The sequence below is a fragment of the Mustela erminea genome, chromosome 10, assembly GCF_009829155.1.
Source record: "Mustela erminea isolate mMusErm1 chromosome 10, mMusErm1.Pri, whole genome shotgun sequence".
NCBI lineage: Eukaryota > Metazoa > Chordata > Mammalia > Carnivora > Mustelidae > Mustela > Mustela erminea.
The window spans coordinates 88520928-88548615 of record NC_045623.1 but is presented as its reverse complement, the minus strand read 5'-3'; the positions used below and the strand labels follow the sequence as shown (position 1 = coordinate 88548615).

The 27688-nt window shown below is 40.5% G+C and overlaps 1 protein-coding gene across 2 annotated transcripts; it reads left to right on the top strand.

Annotated features, from left to right (window-relative positions):
• On the top strand, positions 1-27688 carry YTHDF2 (YTH N6-methyladenosine RNA binding protein 2). 2 transcript variants are annotated; one of them, XM_032301531.1, is made up of 5 exons: positions 1-342; positions 842-866; positions 1450-1520; positions 4685-6271; positions 26840-27688. In XM_032301531.1, exons 1-5 carry the CDS (start codon positions 316-318, stop codon positions 26861-26863), a joined length of 1734 nt encoding a protein of 577 aa, XP_032157422.1. In that variant the 5' UTR covers positions 1-315; the 3' UTR covers positions 26864-27688. The 2 variants fall into 2 exon arrangements, with proteins under 2 accessions (XP_032157422.1, XP_032157421.1); XM_032301530.1 differs by having other exon boundaries at positions 2-342; positions 1450-1529.

Sequence of the window (27688 nt, the reverse complement as noted above, 5' to 3'; positions counted from 1 at the left end):
AGTGAATGTGAGAGTCAGCGTCGCGCCGCGCGCGCCGTCCGCCTCCGCCGCTGGGCGCCCTTATTTCGGCTGCGAGGGGCGGGCGCGCGCGTAAAGACATAGAGACGAGCGTTGAGCTCTCGGGCTAGAGCGTCGCCGAGTCGGAGCCGGAGCCCGAGCCGCGCGCTGTGTCTCCGCTGCGTCCGCCGAGGCCCCCGAGTGTCAGGGACAAAAGCCGCCACCGCGCCGCCTGCTCCCGCCGCCAGGGCTCATCCGCCGCCGCCGCCGCCCTGACGAGAGTCCACCGCTGTCGCTACCCGCGAGGATCCGAGAGCCATGTCGGCCAGCAGCCTCTTGGAGCAGGTACAGGCCCGGCCCGCATGCCTCGGCCATTGTGTGAGGCGAGAGGGAGCCCGACTAGGCCCGGGCCCGCCGCCCCCGGTCGGGCCGAGCCGAGGCGGCGCCTCTCGCTGGCCAGCTTTCGGGCCTCTCAGGCCGGCCGCGCCCAGCGCCTCGCCCTCCGCCCGCTCTCCCCGCTTCTCTCCGGGCCTCGGAGCCCACCGGCCGCGCCGCGTTCCCTCTTCTCAGCGGGCCTCGTTTTCTTCCTTGTTTCCTTCCCCTTCCTTGAAACGCTAGTCTCCTCGCGTTGTTTCTGGCGCGTCCCCCGCTTTTTCTCCGCGGGCCCCGCCGGCCTGCGCTTTTCCCCGCCTCCCATTTTCAGCCTCCCCCTCACCATCATTCCTGACGCCTCCCTTCAGGCCTGCTCCTTTATTCCCGTCTCCGACCCGGCTTTAATTTGTCTTTCCTTTTCCATTTCTTCCTTGGACGACTTGCTGCTCGGCGACGTTTTCTTCGCCCGCAGAGACCAAAAGGTCAAGGAAACAAAGGTGAGCCCAGCTCCGCCGGTGGCCCTGGGCCGGGAGGGGGGACGCCGAGTAGTGGGGGCGGGGTCTCCGGGAAGCGCCCCAGGGAGAGGACCTTTCGGAAGCCGCTTAGTTCGCAGGTGCCTCACACTTAAGTATTTGACCCTTTCGGTGTGTTCTTGCAGCTGGCGAACAGCTTTTCAGTGAACAAGGAATAATTCATTAAGGGTGGGGGTGGATTCGGTTTTGAAATGTCCCAGGTCCTTAGTTTCCTGTAGGTCTTAGAAGGCCTTTGTTTTTCATCCTCGTGGATCACTCTCTGGAAGTACTCACATGTGATGGGGGAGGGGAAGCCGGAGGGGATTGAAATCTAGAGGAGCCAATAAAATGACCTTTTTAAGATCAACTTGCTTCGGGTGGAGGGAGACATTTTCATTGACGAATATTGCTCCGCTTTCATTCTTCTCTTTATCCGTTTTTCTGAAATTCAGACTGACTTGCTCTGTTTAGTGAGGCTTTTCTCTGGGGTAGAATAGATTTGCTTAATTTGGGAGATAGGTTGTGCGATTGAGACACTCCTAATGTATTTGAATCTTTTCCCCTTCAGTACAAAATGGATCTGTACATCAAAAGGATGGATTAAATGATGATGATTTTGAACCTTACTTGAGTCCACAGGCAAGGCCCGTGAGTAGTTAACCATTTACATGCCTGATCAGAGGGTGTAACTTACCGTATTTTTTCTCTGCCTTATCAATGAATCTCATTTTCAGGGGGTGACTTTTTTAATACCAGTCCGTGTGTGGTAAAAGAGTTACTACAGATGTTATAGACTTAAGATTCCCATCGTTGTTGACAGTAAACAGAATTCTGAGATTGGAAGTGATAGCATTTTATAGTATACCAGCAGCACCTGATAGTAATTCTCCTTACCAAGAATGTAACGGTGCAAAACTGAAGAATACTCAGTTTAAGTATTCTGATTTTTTACACCCCAAACCTTTTTCTTTTAGGAAAATTGGATGCATATGTGATGGGAAAAAACTAATAAAAAAATCTCTTGAACTTTATTTAGTGCTGTAGAACTGCAATCTTCCTTTTCATCTGGTCACTAGTTAGTGGGTTGTTAGGTTATCCTAACTTTTGGACTTAGGTATTCCTTTTTCAAGTTGAGATGTGTCTATATCTGTAGAAACCAATTTTGTACACCTCTAGTTTCTCACTTGTGGGAGCTATAGAATTTTATAAAATGGAGTTAAAGGAAGATAAGGTACTCTTTGGCACAAATGAAGATCAAAAATGATTGAGGATTTTGCTGTGTAACCTGTTTTTCTAATTTCTTTTAGGTCTATATTGGTTCATATATTAACATGATCTGTGTATGTAGAAACTACTTTCATTTGTCAGTTCTTTTGTGTTAATATTCTGGGTCCCAAAGATATAACTCACAAGGTTTTAGCTAATAAATACAAACCCATAGATTTAATAAACCAGAAGGAAAACTTACAGTAACTCATCGAAGATACCCTAAAAAATGAAAAAGCTTATGAGATATCTATATAAATTCTGAACAGATGCCATACACTAGATTTTGAAAACTTGACATATTGGTGCATGCCCATATTTGGACCTAATTCTTGCATAAAACTTTTAGATCCCCCACGTAAAATTTTCTCCATTGAGAGTGAAGAAACCATTTAAGCGAGTGATTGGGAAAAGTTTTCAGAGAAGGCAACCAGTTAATCAGGAAAAGTAGGAAGGAAGTAGAGGAATGAACTATTTATAGGTTCCTGCTATTGAAGTAGTTTGCTTACATAATCATACAGGGAGAGTGGGAGCATTTGGAAACATAATTCTAGGTAGTTCTTGTGAAACATTGTGTAATTCAGATTTTTGAGCTCAGGGGCATGTGGGAACCTGCCAGTTCAGGTGTAGGCACTCAGCTATATGATGGCATAACCTGTGATATTAAGTGCGTTTTTTACTTCTCAAGCTAAAGCTTGAATGTCTTTAAAAAATTCTGGGGTATGGGGGAGTAGAAATCATGGTTGAATAGATGGATAACTTGAAAATCTTTGTAGTTTATCAAGAGTAGTTCATCTACCTTTTAGCCATTATTTATTGCCTTATGTTGGAATAATCCTTAAGGCTTAATCCATTGATGATAGACTGAATTTCTTATTCCTAATGGATTTGAGTCTTAAAATTTTAACACTGTCTTTGAGAAACTGATTTCTCTTAAACCTAAGGGGATGTGTGAAAAGACTTACTTTTTCTCCCCTTTTTTTGGTAAGGAAAATATTGGCAGAGAAAAGGACCATTTTTATCAAACCGTATTAGTTGAAACATTTAATTTTCAAGCGCTGTGTTTGGCTAGGGAGAATAGTGTTGGCTTTGATAATACAGATAATACAGGCCTGACATACTTCTGGTCATCCAAGTTTCTTAAGAACAAAATTCTTTATTCAGTAGTTAACGGCTTCTTGTGTACCAGAGCTGCTATTTTAATTCCATTGCAGTTAATACAGTGTTACATTAGTTTTAGGAGTGCAGTATAGTGATTCAACAATTTCATGTATTACTCAGTGCTCATCAAGTTAAGTGTACGCCTGTACCAGAGCTATTTTGAAGTTAGGATACTCTGTTTTGAGTTGAGCTATATCCATACCTATTCAGACCGATTTTTTATATCTACAGCTTCTCCCTTATTGGACTATTCTGTGAGTTACAGTATTTACTTAGGTCAAGAATGATTGAGGTTTTTGCAGTGCAGTCTGTCTTCTAATGTGCTGACTAGTTGAGTGTAAGTTTATATTTTTGGTTATTCCTTAGAATAATTCTTAAAGATACAGACTTTCAATGTTTTTGGAATTCCCCTAGTTTTAATGGAAAAGTCAGGTGTGCATTTGAAGCCATTAATTTTATAGGTGAAGTAGACCAGATAGCAACATTTTTCAGTTTTAAACTTTGGAAGCGGTTATGCATTGCCTTCCCAGGTTATAATTAAATAGTCGTATCTCCTAATGTTCCCACATGGTTTGCCAAGAGGCTAATGATGTAAACTAAGTGTAATAAACCTTGGTTTATGGTTGAGGAACGGCTGCACAGATTTTTGGGATAGAACTTGAAATTTCCAGTTCTTGCTATTGTTTTATCTATTATAGTATGGTTTTTTTTTTTTTTTTTTTTTTTTTATTAAAGATTTTATTTATTTATTTGACAGACAGAGATCACAAGTAGACAGAGAGGCAGAGAAAGAGAGAGAGGGAAGCAGGCTCCCTGCTGAGCAGAGAGCCCGATGCGGGGCTCGATCCCAGGACCCTGAGATCATGACCTGAGCCGAAGGCAGCAGCTTAACCCACTGAGCCACCCAGGCGCCCTATAGTATGGTTTTGATAGGAAACTCTTAGGAACACTCCTCTGATCTGTCAAAGTTCACACTCCTTGAATCCACAGAGCACTGGTTTTTAGTAAAAGCATCATCTCAACACTTCTATAGAGCAAAGACTTAATACTTTTGGTGAGATGCTGGGTTTTCCCTTTCCTCAATTCTAGTGCTAAAATTAAGGCTTATATGTATGTCCTAAACTGTATACTGCCAAAGTTAAGGCTTAAATTGTATGTCAGTTTAACTTGAAATGCTTCAACATTTTAATTATGAAACTAAAATCTCTTTCAGTGTAAGAATTCCAGGAAGTTTATGGGAAGAGATCACCTGAAATAGTTGCTTTTCTAGTCGCATTTGAATTGGGTGAATAGTTGGAAGAGGAAATGTCCTTATTGTTGTTTTATTAATTTTTGTGTTTAATTTTGATTTGCCTTTTTTTTTTTCCTTTTCACAGAATAATGCATATACTGCCATGTCAGATTCCTATTTGCCCAGTTACTACAGTCCCTCTATTGGCTTCTCCTATTCTTTGGGTGAAGCTGCTTGGTCTACTGGGGGTGATACAGCCATGCCCTATCTGACTTCTTATGGACAGCTGAGCAACGGAGAGCCTCACTTCCTACCAGATGCAATGTTTGGACAACCAGGAGCCCTGGGTAGCACTCCATTTCTTGGTCAGCATGGTTTTAATTTCTTTCCCAGTGGGATTGACTTCTCAGCTTGGGGAAATAACAGTTCTCAGGGACAGTCTACTCAGAGCTCTGGATATAGTAGCAATTATGCTTATGCACCTAGCTCCTTAGGTGGAGCCATGATTGATGGACAGTCAGCTTTTGCCAGTGAGACCCTCAATAAGGCTCCTGGCATGAATACTATAGACCAAGGGATGGCAGCACTGAAGTTGGGTAGCACAGAAGTTGCAAGCAGTGTTCCAAAAGTTGTAGGTTCTGCAGTTGGTAGTGGGTCCATTACTGGTAACATCGTGGCTTCCAATAGTTTGCCTCCAGCAACCATTGCTCCTCCAAAACCAGCATCTTGGGCTGATATTGCTAGCAAGCCGGCGAAACAGCAACCGAAGTTGAAGACCAAGAATGGCATTGCAGGGTCAAGTCTTCCACCACCCCCAATAAAGCATAACATGGATATTGGAACTTGGGATAATAAGGGTCCTGTGGCAAAAGCCCCCTCACAGGCTTTGGTTCAGAACATAGGTCAGCAGCCAACCCAGGGGTCTCCCCAGCCTGTAGGTCAGCAGGCTAACAATAGCCCACCAGTGGCTCAGGCATCCGTGGGGCAACAAACACAGCCATTGCCACCACCTCCACCACAGCCTGCCCAACTCTCAGTCCAGCAACAGGCAACTCAGCCAACCCGCTGGGTAGCACCTCGGAACCGTGGCAGTGGGTTCGGTCATAATGGGGTGGATGGTAATGGAGTAGGACAGTCTCAGGCTGGATCTGGATCTACTCCTTCAGAACCTCACCCAGTGTTGGAGAAGCTGCGGTCCATTAACAACTATAACCCCAAGGATTTTGACTGGAATCTGAAACATGGCCGGGTTTTCATCATTAAGAGCTACTCTGAGGACGATATCCACCGTTCCATTAAGTATAATATCTGGTGCAGCACAGAGCACGGTAACAAGAGACTGGATGCTGCTTATCGCTCCATGAACGGGAAAGGCCCCGTTTACTTACTTTTCAGTGTCAACGGCAGTGGACACTTCTGTGGCGTTGCAGAAATGAAATCTGCTGTGGACTACAACACATGTGCAGGTGTGTGGTCCCAGGACAAATGGAAGGGTCGTTTTGATGTCAGGTGGATTTTTGTGAAGGACGTTCCCAATAGCCAGCTGCGACACATTCGCCTAGAGAACAACGAGAATAAACCAGTGACCAACTCCAGGGACACTCAGGAAGTGCCTCTGGAAAAGGCTAAGCAGGTGTTGAAAATCATAGCCAGCTACAAGCACACCACTTCGATTTTTGATGACTTCTCACACTATGAGAAACGCCAAGAGGAAGAAGAAAGTGTTAAAAAGGTAACCAGTTTACCATTCTTAAGACTTATAAGGAAGGAGAAGGAACTAGAGAGAACAGGAGAGGTATTCTGAATGGTTAATAAAAGCTCTGTAAATAACAAACGTATCACTTAACAGTTTAAGCCTTTATGGAAGTATAACTGATGTTACTGTTTGGCTTCATGTGTAGAAATGTAAGCTTAAGTTAACGGAAAGCAGAATTTAAATGATGCAAAAGAGGTGAAGAACAGGCCAGAAGAAGTGCAAAGGGGATAATTGAAGTGATAGAACCATGAAAATTCAAATAGGAAAAGATCAAGGCCTTAATATGGCAGAGAAAAGGTTAAAATTCTGTTATAATTAACTTTTGGCTTAAGTCAGGTAAGGTGGTTAAGTCAGGAGTTGGTGTGCCACCCTGCTTGCCTTTGATTACTGGAAGTATTAGGGAATGTTTTGGAACTTTTTCCTTGTTCCTGTCCTTAGTGTTCTGCTTAGTTACTTTTTCCAAAACCCTTTTCCAGTTTGGAAACATAGTATGTATTATATAAAACTTGGAAACATAATCATAAAAAGCTGATCTCTCGTTATTAAAATTCTGTTGTATTCCTGAAGAGTAACCTCTTGTTCCCTATTTGTAACAAGTGACAATCTTGGGCAGAGTGATGGGGAATAGGTCCAAACTAAAAAGAGCTGGAATTTATTGGAAGGTGTTGGTAATACTTGGTCTGTGTGTATTGAGTGAATGTAAACTTTAAAACCATAGAGAATGGTAAAATATGAGTTGGGGCAGAGTTTATGTTATCTAGGACTCTGACATATTTAAATGTAGGAAGTAGGTGAAAAGATTATTATGGGCAAGAAGACTTTTTTTTTTTTTAAAGACTTTTTTTTTTTTTTAAAGATTTTATTTATTTATTTGACAGAGAGAAATCACAAGTAGATGGAGAGGCAGGCAGAGAGAGAGAGGGAAGCAGGCTCCCTGCCGAGCAGAGAGCCCGATGCGGGACTTGATCCCAGGACCCCGAGATCATGACCTGAGCCGAAGGCAGCGGCTTAACCCACTGAGCCACCCAGGCGCCCTAAAGACTTTTTTTTTTTTAAAGATACATTAATGATTGAGAGAATCCTAAGTGGTTAGCTTCAAATGTAAAATTAAGTTTATTAAGTTTATGTAAATATATTTTTCTTAAGTTTGTCATGAATTCATACAGGTTTTATATATTTGATATAGGATCTGAGGCACTTGTTATGCCTCTATAAAAGCTTATTTTTTGAGCAGTAGGAGGAGGGCTGTATGATTAGATTCTCCACCTGGATAACACAGACTCAGAGGTGCATAGTTGTCCAGCTAAGGCAGGATGGTTGCCTCTGGTGTGTGCAGATGAATAAAAAATGGAGATATGTTTGTCAGTGATGCTACAAGTATAGAGCCACATTATGAAAATTCACTGTCAAAAAACTTTTTCTTTAAATTCCTCTTTTTCCTTCCCCAAAGTTTACCGGTTTAACTTAAAAATCTACCATAATCTTGAGGAAATGGTTTACTGATTATTTTCACCAGACATCTGAAAGGCTCTAAAGATGTTTTAACAGTCTCCTGTATCTAGAGGAACTTAAGGGGGTGCTTGCATGGCTCAGTGGATTAAGCCTTTGCCTTTGGCTTAGGTCATGACCTCAGGGTCCTGGGATTGAGCCTGGAATCAGGCTTTCTGTTTGGAGGGGGGTGGTGGTGCTTCTCCCCCGCACCTCCTGCCGCCTGCCTCTATGCCTACTTGTGATATCTCTCTGTCAAATACATAAATAAAATCTTTAAAAGAAATATAGAGGAACTCAAGGATGGGAGGCCATGACCTTTTAAACGTCATGTAGTTTCACAGTAGATTATTAAAGTGTGTGAGGGGCATCCAGGTGCTTAGTTTAACCACTTGAAACATGCGTGATGTCAGTCCCATATTATGAATCTGCTTGCTTTCATCTGCAAAGTTCTGTCCCACATGTTGTGATTAAAAATAGGAAGGCAAAAACAAAAATAGGGCAAGGACAGGAATGTACAGCATAATTGATAAGATTGACTTGTATGTATTGGAAGTAGTGGGGAAACGGATTTAAAAATGAAGTAGCGGGCGCCTGGGTGGCTCAGTGGGTTAAAGCCTCTGCCTTCAGCTCAGGTCATGATCTCGGGGTCCTGGGATGGAGCCCCGCATCGGGCTCTCTGCTCAGCAGGGAGCCTGCTTCCCTTCCTCTCTCTCTGCCTGCCTCTCTGCCTACCTGTGATCTCTGTCTGTCAAATAAATAAAAAAAATAAAAATAAAAATGAAGTAGCAAATTTGAGTGCTGTTAATTTATGTAGACTTTTAATCAAGTTTGTACTAAATTCACTGGAGCAGTTCAGTGAATAATAATTCAACTTCATAAGGAGGTGTAAGAGTCATATGTTGGAATTGACCAGCTTTGTGATGTTTTCATAATGAGTGGTAATAATCAAGGTTTAGGGGCTTTGTTAAGCCAACTAATGGATCTTTCTTTCTTTTTTTTTTTTTTTTTAAGATTTTATTTAATTATTTGATAGAGAGGCAGGCAGGGAGAGAGGAGAAAGCAGGCTCCCTGCTAAGCAGAGAGCCTGATGCGGGGCTCGATCCCAGAGCCCTGAGATCATGACCTGAACTGAAGGCAGAGGCTTAACCCACTGAGCCACCCAGGCACCCCTAATGGATGTTTCTTAAAACCATTCCGTAAAGACTTCTGATGAATGAGTATATGAGTTGTTCTCAGGCTGGTGAACAAATTACAAAAAAAAAAAAAAAAGAAAAGAAAAGAAAGAAAGTTTCAACCATACTTGTGTCAGATTACTTTTTAGTTTACCTTCTGTTAGAAGAGATTGCTAAGGTTTCAGGAAGGTCCCTATGATTGCTTCTAAACCCAGTTAACATTTCAGTCAGTATTGCCTTACTTCCCTTGTCTACTGTTAACCTTAACATTCTTACATAACTGATGTAAAGCTAGTCTTTTTTAGGCTTCCAAGATAAAACAAGTTTCATGAGAATCAAACTGTTAGCTCATTGAGGCAGTAGACTCCTTTAGGTGGGGTGTTTGTATGTGCACTTGTGTATTATTTACAAGATTCCAAAAAATTGTGCCAAGTGGGCATAGTTACTCAAGTGGGGAAATACGTAAGCTTCATCCTGAAAATGATGTCACAGCTATTCTAAAGTTCCGTGATTGGGTATGTATCTTGGCAGAACACACTGAAGCAGAACTATAGCCATTTTAGCCTACTATTAGCAACTTGCTCTGTTCTGTGTTGCAATTCAGTATCATAGAAGCTTCAAGCTTGAAACTTCAGCAAATTTTAGGGGTATCTTCCATATGTGGTTTACTCTTTTGTGTACTTCAGATACTATCTTGTAACCTGCTTTCTGCATTTATTTAGAACCTTTGCCTAATTGTTAAATATTCTTCTGTGACATGACTTTTGATGGCTTCCTAGTATTCTTTCATAGATTTATTATAATTTACCAATCCTTAATTTTTAGATTTGTCAACTGCTTTATGTTTTTTTTTTCCAGCTGAAATAACATTGCAGTGAACATGCATTGATTAAAAATGCCTATTCACATCTTTCCTACAATGTTGTTTTTTTTTTTTTTTTAAAGATTTTATTTATTTATTTGACAGAGAGAGAGATCACATAGGCGGAGAGGCAGGCAGAGAGAGAGAGAGAGAGAGAGAGAGAGGAGGAAGCAGGCTTCCCGCTGAGCAGAGAGCCTGATGCGGGGCTCGATCCCAGGACCCTGGAATCATGACCTGAGCCAAAGGCAGAGGCTTTAACCCACTGAGCCACCCAGGCACCCCCTCCTTTTTTTTTAAGATTTTATTTATGGTGGCTCCTATGTGGCTCAGTTGGGCGTCTACCTTCGGCTCAGGTCATGATCCCAGGGTCCTGGGATTGAGCCCACATTGGGCTCTGTGCTCAGCGGGGAGCCTGCTCCCTCTGCCTGCTGCCCCCTGCTTGTGATCTCTCTCTGTCAGTCATAAATAAAATCTTAAAAAAAGATTTTATTTGTATATTTGACACAGAGAGATGGAGAGGGAATACAGCAAGGTCCTGACATAATCTATCTATATATATTTTTTAAAGATTTTATTTATTTATTTGACAGAGACACAGAGAGGGAACACAAGCAGGGGGAGTGGGAGAGGGAGCAACAGGCTTCCCATGGAGCAGGGAGCCTGATGCGGGGCTCCATCTCAGGACCCTGGTGTCATGACCTCAACCAAAGGCAGAACTTAAAGACAGAACCACCCAGGCACCCCTATATCTTTTCTTTGCTGTATGCTAGATACTACTGAGAAATCTGGAGTGTATGTCAGGGAGCCTTACATTAGTGACAGGTAAGCATACAAAACAAAGTAGTTTCACAAGATACATACATGGTGCCAGTTTGAAAGTGAGGACTGTCTAAACCAGCCTGAGTTGTGGGTGGGTTGGTCACAGAAGAAATTCTGGAAGAGGTGATCTTTTGAGCTAAGCCTTGAAAGATGTATAGAAGGTAGCCAGAGGTGTTTGCGGGAAGAATAAACATAGATCAGTTCAGGGCAGTCCACATCTGTGACTGTAGATAATTTGGAACAAGAAGTCCTGTACATTTTAAGAGCAAGTCTAATTGGTATTTGTGGAGTAGGTTTCTCCATAATGGAAACTTGTTGGAGGTTGGCTGAGGAAAAGGGAGTTGAATGAAATGTTCATGCAGTTAGTTTGATATAGAAGGAAACTGAGAAAGGCACAAAATTGGTTTAAAAAAGTTCTAGAGTGTACGGCGCCTGGGTGGCTCAGTGAGTTAAGCCGCTGCCTTCGGCTCAGGTCATGATCTCAGAGTCCTGGGATCGAGTCCCACATCGGGCTCTCTGCTCAGCAGAGAGCCTGCTTCCCTCTCTCTCTCTCTGCCTGCCTCTCCATCTACTTGTGATTTCTCTCTGTCAAATAAATAAATAAAATCTTAAAAAAAAAAAAAAAGTTCTAGAGTATAAAAGAAAGGAAGGTTTCATTTGAATCAGGAAAGTTTTTATTTTAATTCTAGTTAACCTACAGTGTTATAGTAGTTTCAGGTGTGTGATATAGCAGTGATTAAACAATTCCATAAATCATCCGGTACTCCTTGTCATTACCTTTGCATGGAAGACAGTGAGAAGCTTGTAGAAGTAACGGTGAACCAGTACATGGTAATTATAATTATCATTACTGAATACGGAACAGCTCACTTCTTCCAGTGATGTGTTTCATACACGTTATCTGTTTCTCATCATATCCCTGTGTTCATCAGAATGTTTAGCTTAGATGATTTAGAAGGGGAATATGATAGCTGGTATCAAATGCCTTTAAGACTGGTAGGTTTGGGGCGCCTGGGTGGCTCACTGGGTTAAAGCCTCTGCCTTTGGCTCAGGTCATGATCTCAGAGTCCTGGGATCGAGCCCTACATTGGGCTCTCTGCTCAGCAGGGAGCCTGCTTCCTCCTCTCTCTCTGCCTGCCTCTCTGCCTACTTGTAATATCTGTCTGTCGGGTAAATAAATAAAATCTTAAAAAAAAAAAAAAAAGACTGGTAGGTTTAGGGGGTGTCTGGCTGGCTCAGTTGGTAGAATACCTGATGTCCTGATCTCAGGGTCATGAGTTCAACCCCCATGCTGAGCATAGGTTTTACTTAAAAGCAAAAGACTAGGGGCACCTGGGTGGCTCAGTGGGTTGGGCCTCTGCCTTCGGCTTGGGTCATGATCCCAGGGTCCTGGGATCGAGCTCCACATCAGGCTCTCTGCTCAGCAGGAAGCCTGCTTCCTCCCTCTCTCTCTGCCTGCTTCTCTGCCTACTTGTGATCTCTGTCTGTTAAAAATAAATAAATAAAATCTTAAAAAAAACAAAAAACAAAAGACTAATGGGTTTATTCTCCTTGTCAGAAGATAGCACCAGAAACAATGAATAGAAGTTATAGGGAGGAAGATTTTTGTAAATAGAAGGGGGAACTTTCCAGAAATGGAGTTCTTAGTCATGGGAGGGTTTCAGGAAGAGATCAAAAAAACTTTTATTAGGTATGTAGTAGAGAAGATTTATGCATGGAATAGTTTATACCAGAGAAATCAAGAATAAGAGGGTCAGCTAGCCCAAGATAACATTCGAAATTCATGAAAGGAATGTATGCTACTGAACACCTCTTTTTAGGAAGGTTATTTATGTTTTGTAATTTCTGACCGATTACTTATACATATAAGAAATAAAGGACTTGAGGCTAGAAGGACATGGATGACAGAAAGGACTGTAAATCTTAGTACAGATAAGATATATGGATATTTAAAAAATATTTACTGCATTAGTATTAATGAAAAAATTACCTAGAACATACTGAAGAGGGGGTCCCTGGGTGGTTCACTCAGTGCCTGCCTTGGTTCAGGTCATGATCCTGGGGTCCTGGGATCCAGCCCAGCAACATGCTCCCTGCTCATCAGAGGGTCTGCTTCTCCCTCTGACGCGCTCACATGCTCTCTCTCTCGTGCTCTCTCTCAAATAAAAGCTTAAAAAATATAAAAATAAAACATATTGAAGATTTATCGAGGAACATAGAAATGATTATTTAAGAGAAGTGTTACCTTTTTCTTAAAATCCAGTTTTCCTATGATGTTGGTGCAAGTAATGTTTCTCTCTCTCTCTCTCTCTGGGTTTTTTTTTCCCCAAAGAGAAAGCAGGAAGGGGAGGGGCAGAGGGAGAGGGAGAATCTCAAGCAGGAGGAACCTCTCACACCCTGAAATCTTGACCTGAGCCAAAATCAAGAACTGGACACTTTAACTGCCTGAGCCACCTAGGTGCCCCAGTGTTTCTCTTTATAAGGAGGTTTTGTGGGGTTTTTTTTGTTGCTTTTCCTTTATGGCCATCTTCCTAACCTTTTGATTTGGACCTTTAATCAGTTGTTGGGAAATACTTGAAGCTGTCAACCTTGGCTCCATTTTCTTTTTCTTTTTTCTTTGACTAAGTTCTGTGCCCAGTGTGGGGCTTTAACTCATGAACTGGAGATCAAGAGTCACCTGCTCCACTGACTGAGCAAGCCACGCACCCCTGCTCCATTTTCAGCTTTAGAAAAAAATTAAAAATACACAAGTAAAATTGTGATAGAAAAGTTAGAATACGTCACTTTAGCCAGATGTGTTTTCTTATTAAATTCTTAGGGAATAAATAATCATGGCATATTGTTCCTTTCGATTTAGTATTTCTGCCTTCCACCACTGGTTTAAATTGCCTCTTCAGAACTAATGCAATGCTCGGTGTCCTGTTTTAATTGAAATGGCAAACCTGAACTTTTTGTAAAATTCTTAGGCTGTTTATGTCTACTTCGGTCTTGCAGATAAGTTACTTGTCTCTCTGCCAAAAGGGTTAACGAAATTCTGTTTGTGTTACTCCTCACCTTCCTTGCTTTGTGGATAGATGAAGTGCCTTTCTGCATCCTCCTTAAGGGAGGACTAGAAGAGAATAGATGACACTGAATTTGGCTCTCCTTGAACGATGCCCTTTGTATCCGTCTTTGAACAAATGTTTGTGTTTAAATGAGGTGTCACCTTTGCGGGATAATAGCTGCAATAGAGTATAATGAAGAAATGGTTTTCTGATAAAGAGTGATACATTCGGGGAAATTGAGGAGGGCTTCATGGAGGAAGGAACATTTGAACCATGTCAGAATGAGTAATAAACACTCAGATGATAGCACAGAGCTTGGCACAAGGGGCACATAAATGTTTGGTATATTCTCATTTTAGATGAGGAAGCAGGCTCAAAGAGGTTATTTGTGTAGGGTCTCATTGCTTAATAAGTTGTGGAATTGGTATTTCAGTGATGTCAGTGATGTGGAGCTGGCTAATTGTGAGCTGCTTAGCTTTGAAGAATTTTAGCAGGGTGTCTGGGTGGTTCCATTGGTTAAGTATCTGCCTTCGGCTCAGGTTATGATCCCAGGGTTTGCCACTCCCCAGATTTGTGCTTGCTTGCTTGCTAGTTTTATCGCTTACTCATTATCTGTCAAATAAATAAATAAAATCTTTAAAAAAAAATTTTTTATGGGATGCCTGGGTGGCTCAGTTGGTTAAGCGGCTGCCTTCGGCTCAGTCATGATCCCAGCGTACTGGGATCAAGTCCCACATCAGGCTCCTTGCTTGCTGGGGAGCCTGCTTCTCCCTCTCTGCCTCTGCTGCCACTCTGCCTGCCTATGCTCTCTCTCTCTCTTTCTCTTTCTCTCTGACAAATAAATAAATAAAATCTTAAAAAAATTTTTTAGCAAGCAGGCTGTTTAACATTATTTTGACATTAAAGTTAAATACATTGTATTAAAAGATATTTTAAATGCCTTTGTATTTATATTAAATACATTATAAACCAGTTTGTAAGAAAATTAAAATTAAACTACATAAACTTAGAATACAATTATTACTACCATTAAACCATAATAAATACTCAAATTTATCACTCGAGGTTATTTACCTCTGTTTTATCAATGTATAATACCGTATATAAACTATGTAATACATAGCTCTGCCATGTTATTTACACCATGAAAATTGGCAAATGCTGTGACACCTGGGTGGCCCAGTTAGTTAAAGTCTGCCTTCTGCTCAGGTCATGATCCCAGGGTCCTGGGATTGAGTCCTGCCTTGGGCTCCTTTCTCAGTGGGGAGCCTGCTTGTGCACTAGTGCTCTCTTGCTCTAAAGCTCACTTTTTGTATGCATGCTCATGTGCGCACCCTGTCTCTGACAAATAAATAAAATATTTTAAAAAAATTGACAAATGCTATGTATGTAAATCAGGACTTGGTTTTTGTTAATTGTCTACCCTTAAAGTGATAGAGAAAATATTAATGCAGATTAAATTTAAGTGTGTCATGTCTGTGGCTCTGCATATTTTGAATAGCACAGAAATCTGAGGAAATAATCTTCCAGAATTTGAAAATTATCTGGTTTAGCAAAGAAGTTGCTCAAATCATGGATGAAGTAGTGAAGTTCTGACATACGCTTTTGTTTCAGTTTTGTCTTAATAAATGATAAATGGAAATATGTTGGAGCTGCATCTGAATAGAAACAAGTCTCTTTGGCCCCAAAGCCCATGGACCATTATATGGTTTTTGCCTCGTAGGAAAGTGGGGAGGGTGTTCTAGGAAGGGGAGACAAGACAGATCGATCTCATGAATGCTTAGGTTGTTTTCAGAATAATGAGAAGTGGAAAGAATGGTAATTGGTAAAGCTGGAGAGAGGTTGGTTGGGCCCAGCAGTATATGAAGAGTTTTGGTTTTGGTTCTCTCACCACCATCTTTTTTTTTTTTTTTTTTCCCCTTAAAGTAGGCTCTGTGCTCAGCGTGGATGGAGCCTGGTCCGTCCTGGGCTCCATCTCCCTTCCCTGAGATCATGACCTGAGCTGAAACTGAGAGTCAGATGCTTACTCAGCTGAGCCACCCAGGGCCCCCCTCCCTGCCTTCTTAAAGTTTTTATAAAATTGTCTTCATTTTACAGTTAGGGAACTGCGATGTAGAAGGTATTACTTTCTCAAGATCACTAGCTAAGTTGTAGATAAGCTGGAATTTGTCTTGCCCCAAAGCTGTTTTTGTTCTTAGGCTTTGCTGCATCTTCTCATTTATCTTTTTTTTTTTTTTTTTAAGATTTTATCTTTAATCTCTGCACCTGTGTGGGTTCCAGCTCACAACCCTGAGGTTGAATCACATGCTCTACTGACTGAGCGAGCCAGGTGCCCCCACATTTATCATTCAAAACAGTTAACACAATGTTCTGTTATCTACTGATGCCATTCACCTCTTTGAAGGTATATGAGGAGAGCATAATTAATTGAAAATTTAAATCTATGTTTAAGCGCTCAGGATATACTTACTTCATCGCAGGCATCAAAATGGAGCTAATTGGATCCACTCTGCCCAACCTTGTGAAAGCTGCTGCTAGTGACAGGCAGCAGGAATAAGGGGAAACACAAATGGCTCGGGATGTAATGTACTCTGAAAAGGTTCTAAAATTGAGTGGGAAGGTTCTAGTCTATCTCACTCTCATTTTTTACACAAATTTGCAAGATTATTTCTGTTTAGTGGTGAGCCAGAACTAGAACCCAGACAAGTTCTTGGGTAATTTCAAATCATTTATAGCAAGTGTTACTTTACTTGGAATCCATAAGCCTGCAGAGGGATGGGGAGGGGAGCAGGGTGGACCTAGATGAGTGTTTCAGAGTATAACCAAAAAGATGGTAACAATGATACAAAATAAGCTTTGAGTCATCTGGAAAGTATTTACAGAAATGCTATTAACTAGGCTCTACACCCAGACTTACTAGTAATTTAATTTAGTGAGCTCCATAGGCATTTTGTTATGGGATTACAAGTTGATGGGGAAGTTTCTCAGTTTACATAAGTTACCATCAGTGAATACTTAAACTGCAGATTCTTGTCCTCTCTCACCTACTCAAGGAGCATCTGTGGAGACAAGGCCTTGGAATCTGCATTTTATCAGCTCTTATCTATAGGTGATTGTCTTCTATTTTTCAAGTTTGAGAACTCCTGGATTATATATATCATTAGTGTTTTGTGTGCCTCTTACCTCAAATTGCTCATGCTTTTTTTTCCTGTACATTTGGTGTCTAAAGTTTCTTTCTTTGTACTGTAGTCCTGTCTTTTCCCCCCAAAAGTCTATTATCTGTTCATCTCAAGACTTCATCTTTAAAAGCAGTGTTAGAACTCACATGTGTTTGATTAACCTGCCAGTACTTTTTAATATTGTGGTATTTTGAGCAGTTTGCCCATTTTTAATTAGCTGTCAATATTGTGAGTCTCTAATTATTTGCCTATACTTTTTTTTGTCCATTAAAAGGTGGCAGTATCTTTGGCTAATATCCTGTGTCTGTAACTTGATGTTACTTATTTAAGGAAAAAATTTTTTTAAGTGAGATGGTCAGAGGGAGATAGAGAATCTTAAGCAGGCTCCATGTCCATTGTGGAACCCAACATGGGTCCGGATCTCATGACTCTGAGATCACGATCTTAGCTGAAATTGAGAGTTGGACACTTAACTGACCAAGCCACCGAGGTGCCCCTATGGCTTGATGTTATAATCTACTTTTTAGAGACATTGTGGCTGTTTCTAAGAGACACTAGTGTTTTTAAGTTTTACATTATTTAAAGATTGATTTATTTTAGAGGGGGAGTGAGAGCACAAGTGGAAGGGGCAGAGGGAGAGGGAGAGAGATTAAGCAGACTCCTCACTCAGCAGAGCCCTATGTGGGGCTTGATCCCAGAACCCTGAGATAATGATTTGAGCCAAAACCAAGAATCAGATGCTTAACCAACTGCACCACCCAGTCATCTCAGATTCCTCAGCATCTTTACATACTTTTCTGGATCTCTATTTGATCGGGTGCCCGAAGTTTTGCATTATTTAGTTCCTTTTATTATATCTTCCTTTCTGTGCGCATGTTAATTTTTTTAGAGAGTTGTTAATTTTAAGCTGTAATATTTAGTGGCCACTAGCCATCTTGAAGTTGCCCAAGCTAAGATTTTAAAGGCTGGTTTTTAAAGGTAATCCATTTTGGGGGGCACCTGGGTGGGTCAGTGGGTTAAAGCCTTTGCCTTCGGCTCAGGTCATGATCCCAGGGTCCTGGGATCAAGCCCCACGTGGGGATCTCTGCTCAGTGGGGAGCCTGCGCCCCTCCCCCCACCTGCCTCTCTCCCTACTTGTGATCTCTGTCAAAAAAAAAAAAGTAATTCATTTTTCAGAGGGGGAAAGGATTCTATAAAGTATGTTACATATGACCCTTATTTTATATATACATTTTATATATATTTATATATATTATTTATATTTATACATTATATATATTTATATATATAAATATATATATTTTATATATACACATGGCCCTTAATTTATATATACTGGTTGATAATTAGAGCATGAATTCTAGATTCTGTGGTCTTAACATATCATATTTATAATAGCAGAAAGTCTAAGCACTCTAGAAAACCTAATATCATATCTACCACTATGACTGATTAGAGCAAGTAAACTTCTTGGAGCTTTAGTAGTTTCTTTTAAGGTTTTACTTATTTATTTGATACATAGAGATGGAAAAAAACATAAGCAGGGGGAGCTGCAGGGAGAGGGAGAAGCAGTCTCTCTGCCAAGCAAGGAGTCCAATGTGGGGCTCAATCCCAGGACTCTCAGATCACAACCTGAGCCAAAGGCAGATGCCCAGCCATCTGAGCCACCCAGCCATCCTGCTTTCACATTTTTTGTAAATCAGAGAAATATCTTACTTTGGGTGTTAGAATTAAGTTACATACAAATTCTTTGGATACAGGTTTCATACAGGTTTTTTATGAATGATTATGACCTATATAAATATGTACTTGTTTATTTTGGATCATCAGATTCTTCAGTAACTTTTGGCATGGTACTTAAAAGTGCTAATGAGTTTCCATTTTGGAGTTCAACCCTTAGAATATACTGAAGAGGGCATAAGAGTGAAAGGGAGGTCTTTTAAGAGTCTGGCACATTCCAGATGAGAGATGAATAGCTTGGACTAGAAAGATAGTGAGGGAGTTGTTAATGGTTCTACAAGATATTTTTGGAGTTAGAGCTGGAGGGTATCATCAGATGTCCGGAAAGCTTATTCTCATGATTACTTCATTCTGAATTTCTCTGTCAAATGCGAAATATGTTTGTACTGGGAATGGAAGGGATTTGAGAAGCTATTAAAAACCTTATTTGTTGAATTATATTCTGCAGTGTTTAGAAAAATTGGTTTTATTGTGAAATTAGTTTTGGTTCAAATGTTTTTACTGGAAAGCCAATGAGTGATTTAGAGAATAGTCAAGACTGTCACACCATTTCATTTGATTTGGAGCTAGTGTTTTCTCATTATCTTAGTTAAGCTAAAAAATGTTACTGTGTGATTTATCTTATCCTTGTTCTGTTCATAGTCATATTTATTATTTAGGTACTGAAAATAGTGGATTATCTAGGCTTTTTACTTCTAACCCTTTTGGTAAAATGTGTATAGGAGTTCAGCTTCTAATTAGCAGTCTTGGAAGTAATTTGATGATAGGAAATGTGAATGTATTAACTTAGTCTTGTTGCTCCTACTTCGATTCCCAGAAATTCATTCAAACTAAGTGTCCATTTCTGCACCTAGAAAAACTTAAAAGGGGATGAGAAGGTAGAAGATTTTTTAAAAAGATTTTATTTCTTAAAGAACAGTGAGCGGGTTGGGGAGAGGCAGCGGGAGAGGGCAAAGGGGGACCCCTGTTGAGCAAGGAGCCAGACCGGGTTTTTGATCTCAGGACCCTGAGATCATGGCCTGAGCTGAAGTCAGACACTTAACTAACTGAGCCACCCAGGCACCCTGAAGATATATATATTTAAAGATGTATTTATTTTAGAGAGGGAGGGTTAGAGAGGGGTAGAGGGAGAGCGTGAGAGGGTCTTAAGGAGATTCTGTGCTGAGTGGAGAGCCCCACGTGGGGCTCAGTCCCATGACCCTGAGGCCATGACCGGAGCCAAAATCAGGAGTCAGACGCCCAACCAACTGAGCCACGCAGGTGTCCAAGTACAACATAGTGATTTCACTGGGCGAGTTAGTATGTTATATTCTGCTCACCACAGATGTAGCTACCAACTCTTGCCATGTAAGGCTGTGTCATAGTACAGTACCATTGACTGTATTTCCCTTGCTGTATGATTTATCCTCTTACTCATTCCATACCTTGAAGACTATGGCCCACTCTCCTTCACCCATTTGCTTATCCCTCCCACCTCCCCTCTGGCAACCATCAGTTTTTCTCTGTATTTGTGGGTCTGTTTCTGCTTTGTTTATTCATATGTTTTGTTTTTTAGATTTCGCTCTATGAAAGTGATTTTAGTATAATCACATTTTATCATGTTAGCCTATCCACATTCTCTTATGTTCAGCCAGGGACACTGAAATTTCTGTTCCTTTCTCTCAAGGCCCCTGGAGACATAGGAAAATTTAGTTGAGAGGTATAGAAGTAAATTTAATTTTAGGGGTAAATATCAGTTTTTAAGGTCAATAAATTATAGCCGGCAAATAAATATGTCTCAGCTGTATTTAAGGGCTTCTTAAAAGTGGAGAGAGTAGGATGGTAGTAGAAATAAGGGGATATTAAGTTTAGAGGAAAAAAAATAAATCTGCAGAAAGATAAATATGTATTACAGGAAGAGGTTTCAAATGTGCAGATTTTAGGTAACATTGCCACCTTGTGGTTTTGGGGATGTTTCCTAGAGATGAAGTTTTGTATTTTATAATCATAGATACAAACTGGGTAAGGACTCAGGTGGAAAGGATGATTAGTATGGGTATTACTTCTAGTTTTTTAAGTGGCAGACCAGATACTGAAGGCTAGAAACTTCTTCCCTTGGTTTACATTTTCTTAATATCTTTATTTATTTATTTTTTAAAATTTTATTTATTTATTTGACAGAGAGACAGCAAGAGAGGGAACACAAGCAGGAGGAGTGTAAGAGGGAGAAGCAGGCTTCCCGAAGAGCCGGGAGCCTGATGGCTTCCTGTGATGACCCTGGGATCATAAACCTGAGCCAAAGGCAGACACTTAATGACTGAGCTACCCAGGCACCTGTCTTAATGTCTTTAAATTTATCTTTATTTCTTAAGATTATTTCTTTAGACTCATTATTGTTCTTGTTGAGATTTTGGATTGATTTGAAGATTAGGATGAATGTGTCCTAATGGGAAATTTTGGGGTGGGGTGTGAATTCAGTAAGATCTTGGCTGTGATTTTCCTCTATTCTTTATTACCACTACAAGATCCTTAAGCTCTAGGAATGCATGCATCTTCCTTCTAGCATTTGGTTGTTTTCTGGTTAACTGGGACTTTGGAGTTAATTTTGTGTTTGTTCTTGAGGATCTTAATGTTTACCTTATTGCAGACAGCAGATCCATGGCGGGAGCTTAACCTTGACTGACCACTTCAGCCTGTTCTTACCACACATCTCATTGTAACTGTCTGGCCTGTGGCTCTAGATTTTATTTTATTTTCTTTATTTTATATTACATTATGTTACGTTATTTTATTTTAATTTGACAGAGGGAGTGAGAGAGCACAAGCAGGGGGAGAAAAAGGGGTAGAAGCAGACTCCCTGCCGAGCAGGGAGACGGATGCAGAGTTCAATCCCAGGACTCTGGAATCATGACCTGAGCTGAAGGCAGATGCCTAAGCATCTGAGCCACTCAGGTGTCCCATGGAAGCGCTATTTTAAAAAGGGATGGGCTGTCATTGGCTGGTTCCACATGACAGCACCATGGGGAAAAAAACCCCAAAACTTGACATACCACTTGCCCTGTTATGATGAGTCAGTAGCATCTTCGTGTATATAAAAGCTGGAGTGTTCAGTAAGACATAAATAAATGTATGTTTTGCTCATGGCAATTCTGTCTGGGACTTGTACCCATTAGAAATGCGATTTTGCTTTTATGTGCTCTTCTCTCTTCCCTTTATTATATATCCATCATCATTCTCCTGGTTCCCCACCTCCTTACTTTTTATTTATTAAATATATTTTTTTAAGATTTTATTTATTTATTTGACAGATCACAAGTAGACAGGGAGGCAGGCAGAGAAGGGGGGAAGCAGGCTCCCTGCTGAGCAGAGAGCCTGATTCCGAGCTTGATCCCAGGACCCCGGGATCATGACCCGAGCAGAAGGCAGAGGCTTTAACCCCCTGAGCCACCCAGGCGCCCCTTATTTATTAAATCTTACTAGGGTAGACTGGTTGCTTAGGCATATCAGCAAATACAGCTGATCTACAGTTGAAGCGCTTTGGCCAAAAATTGTCAGAGCATTTAATGAAATTGTTCTCAGCGGTTATAGGAAGTAGTCACAAAAGTGAAAGAAAGCTGCTGTAAGAGAATTTTTTAATAGAACTCTTAAACTTTAAAGGTTTTAATGTCCCAAAGTGTCTGAAAATAATGGTCCTTGTGTTAGAACCTTCTCTTTGTCATCTTTTCTCATTCCAAAAGACTTGTAAAAAAAAAAACTGCTAGGTAACTTTTTAAGAAAATATATACTTTTTTTTTTTTTAAGATTTTATTTATTTGACAGACACTGAGAGGGAACAGGAGCAGGGGGAGTGGGAGAGGGAGAAGCAGACTCCCTGCTTAGCAGGGAGCCGGATGCAGGGCTCAGTCCCAGCACCCTGGGATCATGACCTGAGCTGAAAGCAGATGCCCAACGACTGAGCCACTCAGGTGGCCCTTTTTAAAATATACTTAAAAATTTTTGTGGGGCTTGAACTCACAACCCAGAGATCAAGAGTTGCACACACTACCAACCTAGCCAGCCAGGAGCCTCTATTTTCTTCTTTGCTAAAATACTCTGTATTGGGGGTTCCTGGGTGGCTCAGTTAAGCATCTGCCTTTGGCTTAGGTCATGATCTCAGGGTCTTGGGTTTGAGCCCTGCGTTGAGCTCCCTGCTCAGTGAGGAGCCTGCTTCTCCCTCTTCCCTCTGCTTTTTTGCTCTCTCAAATAACTACATATAAATCTTAAAAAAAAAAAAAAAAAGTGCTCTGTGTTTAAGGACTTTTAGTGTAGGTCTGAGGAAATAAACTAATTTCATTATTTTATTTATTTATTTAGAGTGGGAGAAGGGTGGGGAGAGAATCTTTAGCAGATTCTCTGCTGAGCATGGACTGGATCGCGTAACTCTGGAGTTCAAGACCTGAGCCAAAATCAAGAGTCACTTAACTGAGCCTCTCAGGTGCCCCAGAAATAAACTCATTTCAAAGTTTTATGATTTGTTGCACATAAGTTTTAGTGTAGCTAGTATTTGCAGAAGAATGAAATGAAAACTGTAATTTTCTCCCCATTTTTATTAACTTTATTTTGAAATAGTTTCAGACTTAAGAGAAATTTCAAGAATAGTTCACAGAATGCCTGTATACTTTCCATCCAGATTTGCTACTGTACTGTTTTGCCACATTTATTACTTTATTTTTCTTTTTGGAGATGGGTGATTTTCTGACCATTTGGAAGTAGGTTTCAGATAGGTCCTTTTCTCTTCAGTATTTTGCTGTTAATTCCTAAAAATAAGAACATGCACTATAACCATAGTGTGGTTAATCAGTGTCAGGAAATTTAACATTGACATACAGAACTGTTATCTACAAATCTTATTTGTATTTTACCAGTAGGTCTTAATGTCCTTGATAGCCATTTTTTAATGATCCAGGTTCCAGTCTAGGATCTTGTAGTTTTCGTGTCTTTTTGGTCTCTTTTAATCTGCAGTATTTTCATATGCATACCACACCCCACCCACCCAGGTGCTTTGTTTATGACATTGCCTTTCTGAAGAGTATATGCTGTTTATTTTTGTAGAATGCACCTCAGTTTGTCTAAGGTTTCCTCATTATGTACCTTCTGATTGTGTTTCTCTGGCAGGAATACTACAGAAGCGACTTTGTGTCCTCAGTGCCTCACATTAGGAGGCTGTTTATGCCATTATTGGGAATGTTACTTTGATCACTTAAAGTGTTCACTGCGTTTTCTGTTGTAAAGCTATTTTCCTTCCCTACTTAAAAAACTAAAATCTGGTGGTTTTTTTTTTTTAATTGGTGCCAAATCTATTTTACTTTTCAAGATAGTATGGAAATGCTTAAATATCTTTATACTGAGAAGATGGATGTTATCTTTATTATTTGTAATTATATAAGCTTTTTTTTGTGTACACATCAAAACTATTTGGAAATAGAACAGAAGTTAATTGAACTTGCTTTATTGTATCAGTGTGATGTTTTCTTGATGTTGATCAGGAGATTAAGACAGCTAATGCCATTTATTTGTATGTAATTTACGTATTTATTTATTTATTTATTTATTTATTATTTTTAATGATTTTATTTATTTATTTGACAGGCAGAGATTACAAGTAGGCTGAGAGGCAGGCAGAGAGAGAGGAGGAAGCAGACTCCCTGCTGAGCCGAGAGCCCGATGCGGGGCTCGATCCCAGGATTCTGGGATCATGACCTGAGCCGAAGGAAGAGGCTTTAACCCACTGAGCCACCCAAGAGCCCCTGTAATTTACATAATTTGAAATAAACCTGTGAGGCGCGTGGCTGGCTCAGTTGGAAGAGCACACGATGACTCTAGATCTCCTGCTTGTGAGTTCGAGCCCCATGTTGGGAGTAGAGACTACTCAAATAAATGAAACTTATTTATTTATTTTTTAAAAAGATTTTATTTATTTGACAGAGAGAGATCACAAGTTGGCAGAGAGGCAGGCAGAGAGAGGGAGAAGCAGGCTCCCTGCCGAGCAGAAAGCCTGATGCGGGGCTTGATTCCAGGACCCTGAGATCACGACCTGAGTCGAAGGCAGAGGCCTAACCCACTGAGCCACCCAGGCGCCCCAAATAAATGAAACTTAAAAAAGAAAAGAAAAGAAAAAAAAAATAACCAGAATTTTATTTAAAAGTCAGTTGTAGCATGCTGACTCCTGTAGCTTGTGAGTGAGGTTAGTTGAAGACATCATCTTTATTTTTTAAGAGCTTTTTGATTGAGTTGGGACTAATTTTACATAAAACAAGACAGTGCAATTTAATTTTTAATTGTGGATGCAAGTTTAAAAAGACGTTGAAAGCTGTGTGGGTTAAAGAAGTTTCAAAGAAGGTGTATACCTTGAGGTACAGAAGGCCACATGTTCCTGGTTTAAAGAATAATAAAAGCATGGGAATGAGATTGAATCAAGAAACACTGAAGAGGGCGCCTGGGTGGCTCAGTGGATTAAGCCACTACTGCCTTCGGCTCGGGTCATGATCTCGGGGTCCTGGGATCGAGTCCCGCATTGGGCTTTCTGCTCAGCGGGGAGCCTGCTACCTTCTCTCTCTCTCTCTCGCTTGTGATCTCTCTCTGTCAAATAAATAAGTAAAAATCTTTCAAAAAAAAAAAAAAAGAAAGAAACACTGAAGAGTCCAGAGTGCTGGTCCCTCTCCCTCCCACTCTGCTCCTTCTCCCACTCATGAGTGTGTCTGCGCTTTCTCTCAAATAAATAAAATCTTTAAAAGAAAGGATAACGGCTCTTTCTGAATACGTTTTTATATCTATGGATTAATTTAGCCATAGGGGTAGTCAGTTCGTCACATAGTTTCACTTTGTTGACTTTTACATAAGCATTTGTAATAACATGGTATTGAGAAAGAGTCCTAGGTTTGAATCCTGATTCTTTTTTTTTTTTTTTTAAGATTTAAAAAATTTATTTGACAGATCACAAGTAGATAGAGAGGCAGGCAGAGAGATAGGGGGAGCAGGCTCCCTGCTGAGCAGAGAGCCCAACGACTCGGGGCTCTATCCCAGGACCCTGAGATCATGACCCGAGCCGAAGGCAGAGGCATAACCCACTGAGCCACCCAGGCACTCCTGAATCCTGATTCTTACTAGTAATACTGGTCAAGGAAATTTTTTGAGCTTTAGTTTTCTTAGGAATAATACAGTTTGTGCAGCATGGTTATGAAGATCTAATTTTATGTACAGTGTCTGGAACATGGAAACCCCGTAAGTGATACTTGCTCTTCTTTTTAGTAGGAATCATATTTTACCATGGATAAATACTCAAGCAGATTGATGAATCAAGTCTAAGTTCAGGCCCGTGTGCTCCTAACCACTTAATGTTTTTGATTTATTTATTTATTTATTTTTAAAAGATTTTATTTATTTATTTGACAGCACAAGCAGGGGGAACAGGAAAGGGAGAAATCGTTTCCCTGCCTAGCAGGGAGCTTGATGTGGGGCTCGATCCCAGGACCCTGAGATCATGGCCTGAGCCAAAGGCAGAGGCTTTAACCAACTGAGCTACCCAGGCTTTTGCTCTGTGAGATATGTTTCCTCACTTTACAAAAAAGGGAAATATGAGGCCTATGAGTATGCCTAAGGCCTTAGGACTAGTATAGGATGACCCTAGTGCTATTAGAGTTGTTTTCTTTTGTTTTTTTTTTAAGATTTTATTTACTTATTTGACAGAGCACAAAGCAGGGGGAGAGGCTGAGGGAGAGGGAGGAGGAGGCTCCCTACAGAGCAGGGGAAGAAGCCCCATATGGGACTCAATCCCAGGACTCTGGGATCATGACCTGAGTTGAAGGCAGTGGCTTAACAAGCTGAGCCACCCAGATGCCCCTTAGAGGTTTTTTTAGTATACTTTATATGCTGCTTCCCTTCTTTAGGCTTTTGATGAATGGTTTGAGTTACTTCCATTAGGCCCATATTTGGGAGGATTGATGAGTGTTAGCCTAAACCAACTGTAATTGGAAAACATCTGTTTAAGTCATGCAAGAAATTTTAAAGTCAAGGAAAAACAATTTCGTATGAATTGGGATGATTGTTTACTACTTTGGTTTAAAATATAGGAAGTAAAAGTTTTTATTTGTGAAGTATATTCTATTCAGCACAAATAACTGAATTTTTATTGAGTTATTTATAAAGTTTTAATTCTTACGCATGCTCAGATAAGTTTTAACTAACCATTTCAATTTTTTTTTTTTTTTTAATCTCTGTAGGAACGTCAAGGTCGTGGCAAATAAAAGGCAGTTCTGCACAGACTGCAGCAACGGTTGCATCTGCATATCCTAAGAGGAAAAAAATGACCTTCAAGAGAATTAGGACTTTTTTCTTAATTTCATTGACTTCAGAGACGATTGCAGACTTGCAGTTTAAGTATTGGAATTTCACAAAAGACATAGGACTTAACTGGAAAATGAAAAAAAAAAGAAAAAGAAAAAACTAAACAAAAAATCCCTCTAGGTAGTTTAGGTGAAAAATGTCCCTTTTATTTTTGGCTTTGGTTGTGATTTCAGAGCATAATGCTTTGTTTTTTTGTCTTTTTACTATGTTTTTCGGATTTTAAAGTCCGTAAGTGCATACAGTTTTCTCTAATTTTTAAACCCTTTCCTCTCCCCATTTTGACATTTGCACTTGGAGAACACTTGAGTTTCGAAGATTTTGGGCCTCCACCCCAGAAAGTGGGAATTTGGTTTTTCCCTTCCGAACTGGAAGAACATTTTTATGAAGAATTTTTGTCTTGGAGAGTTTAACAGTGTTACCCAAGGTTGTGTCTTTAAGGGTGGTTCATTTTCTCTGACCCTTTGTTACTCAAAGTAAAGTACTAGGAGTCCTAAGAAACTTTCTGTTCTTGTACATTATACTGATTAAGTCAGGATTAATTTGATTTCAGAGCTAAGAACAGTGGTAAAAACTTGTTTACAGAAATGCATTTTGGAAGAGAAAAATATTGTAAAACGTGTAGTGAATGTTTCTTCAGTTTATTGTTCAGCCAATGAGGAAAGGGCATTGCCTTTCTTTTTACCATTAATCACTTCTCAATAAACGTGAGATCCTGTTGAGCATCA

Excerpts from the sequence above, each read along its gene's own strand:
- YTHDF2 (XM_032301530.1), top strand. The coding sequence starts at position 316 with ATGTCGGCCAGCAGCCTCTTGGAGCAG. Across the intron at positions 867-1,449 it reads AAAAGGTCAAGGAAACAAAG|TACAAAATGGATCTGTACAT; the intron begins GTGAGCCCAGCT and ends TTTCCCCTTCAG. Across the intron at positions 1,530-4,684 it reads TGAGTCCACAGGCAAGGCCC|AATAATGCATATACTGCCAT; the intron begins GTGAGTAGTTAA and ends TCCTTTTCACAG.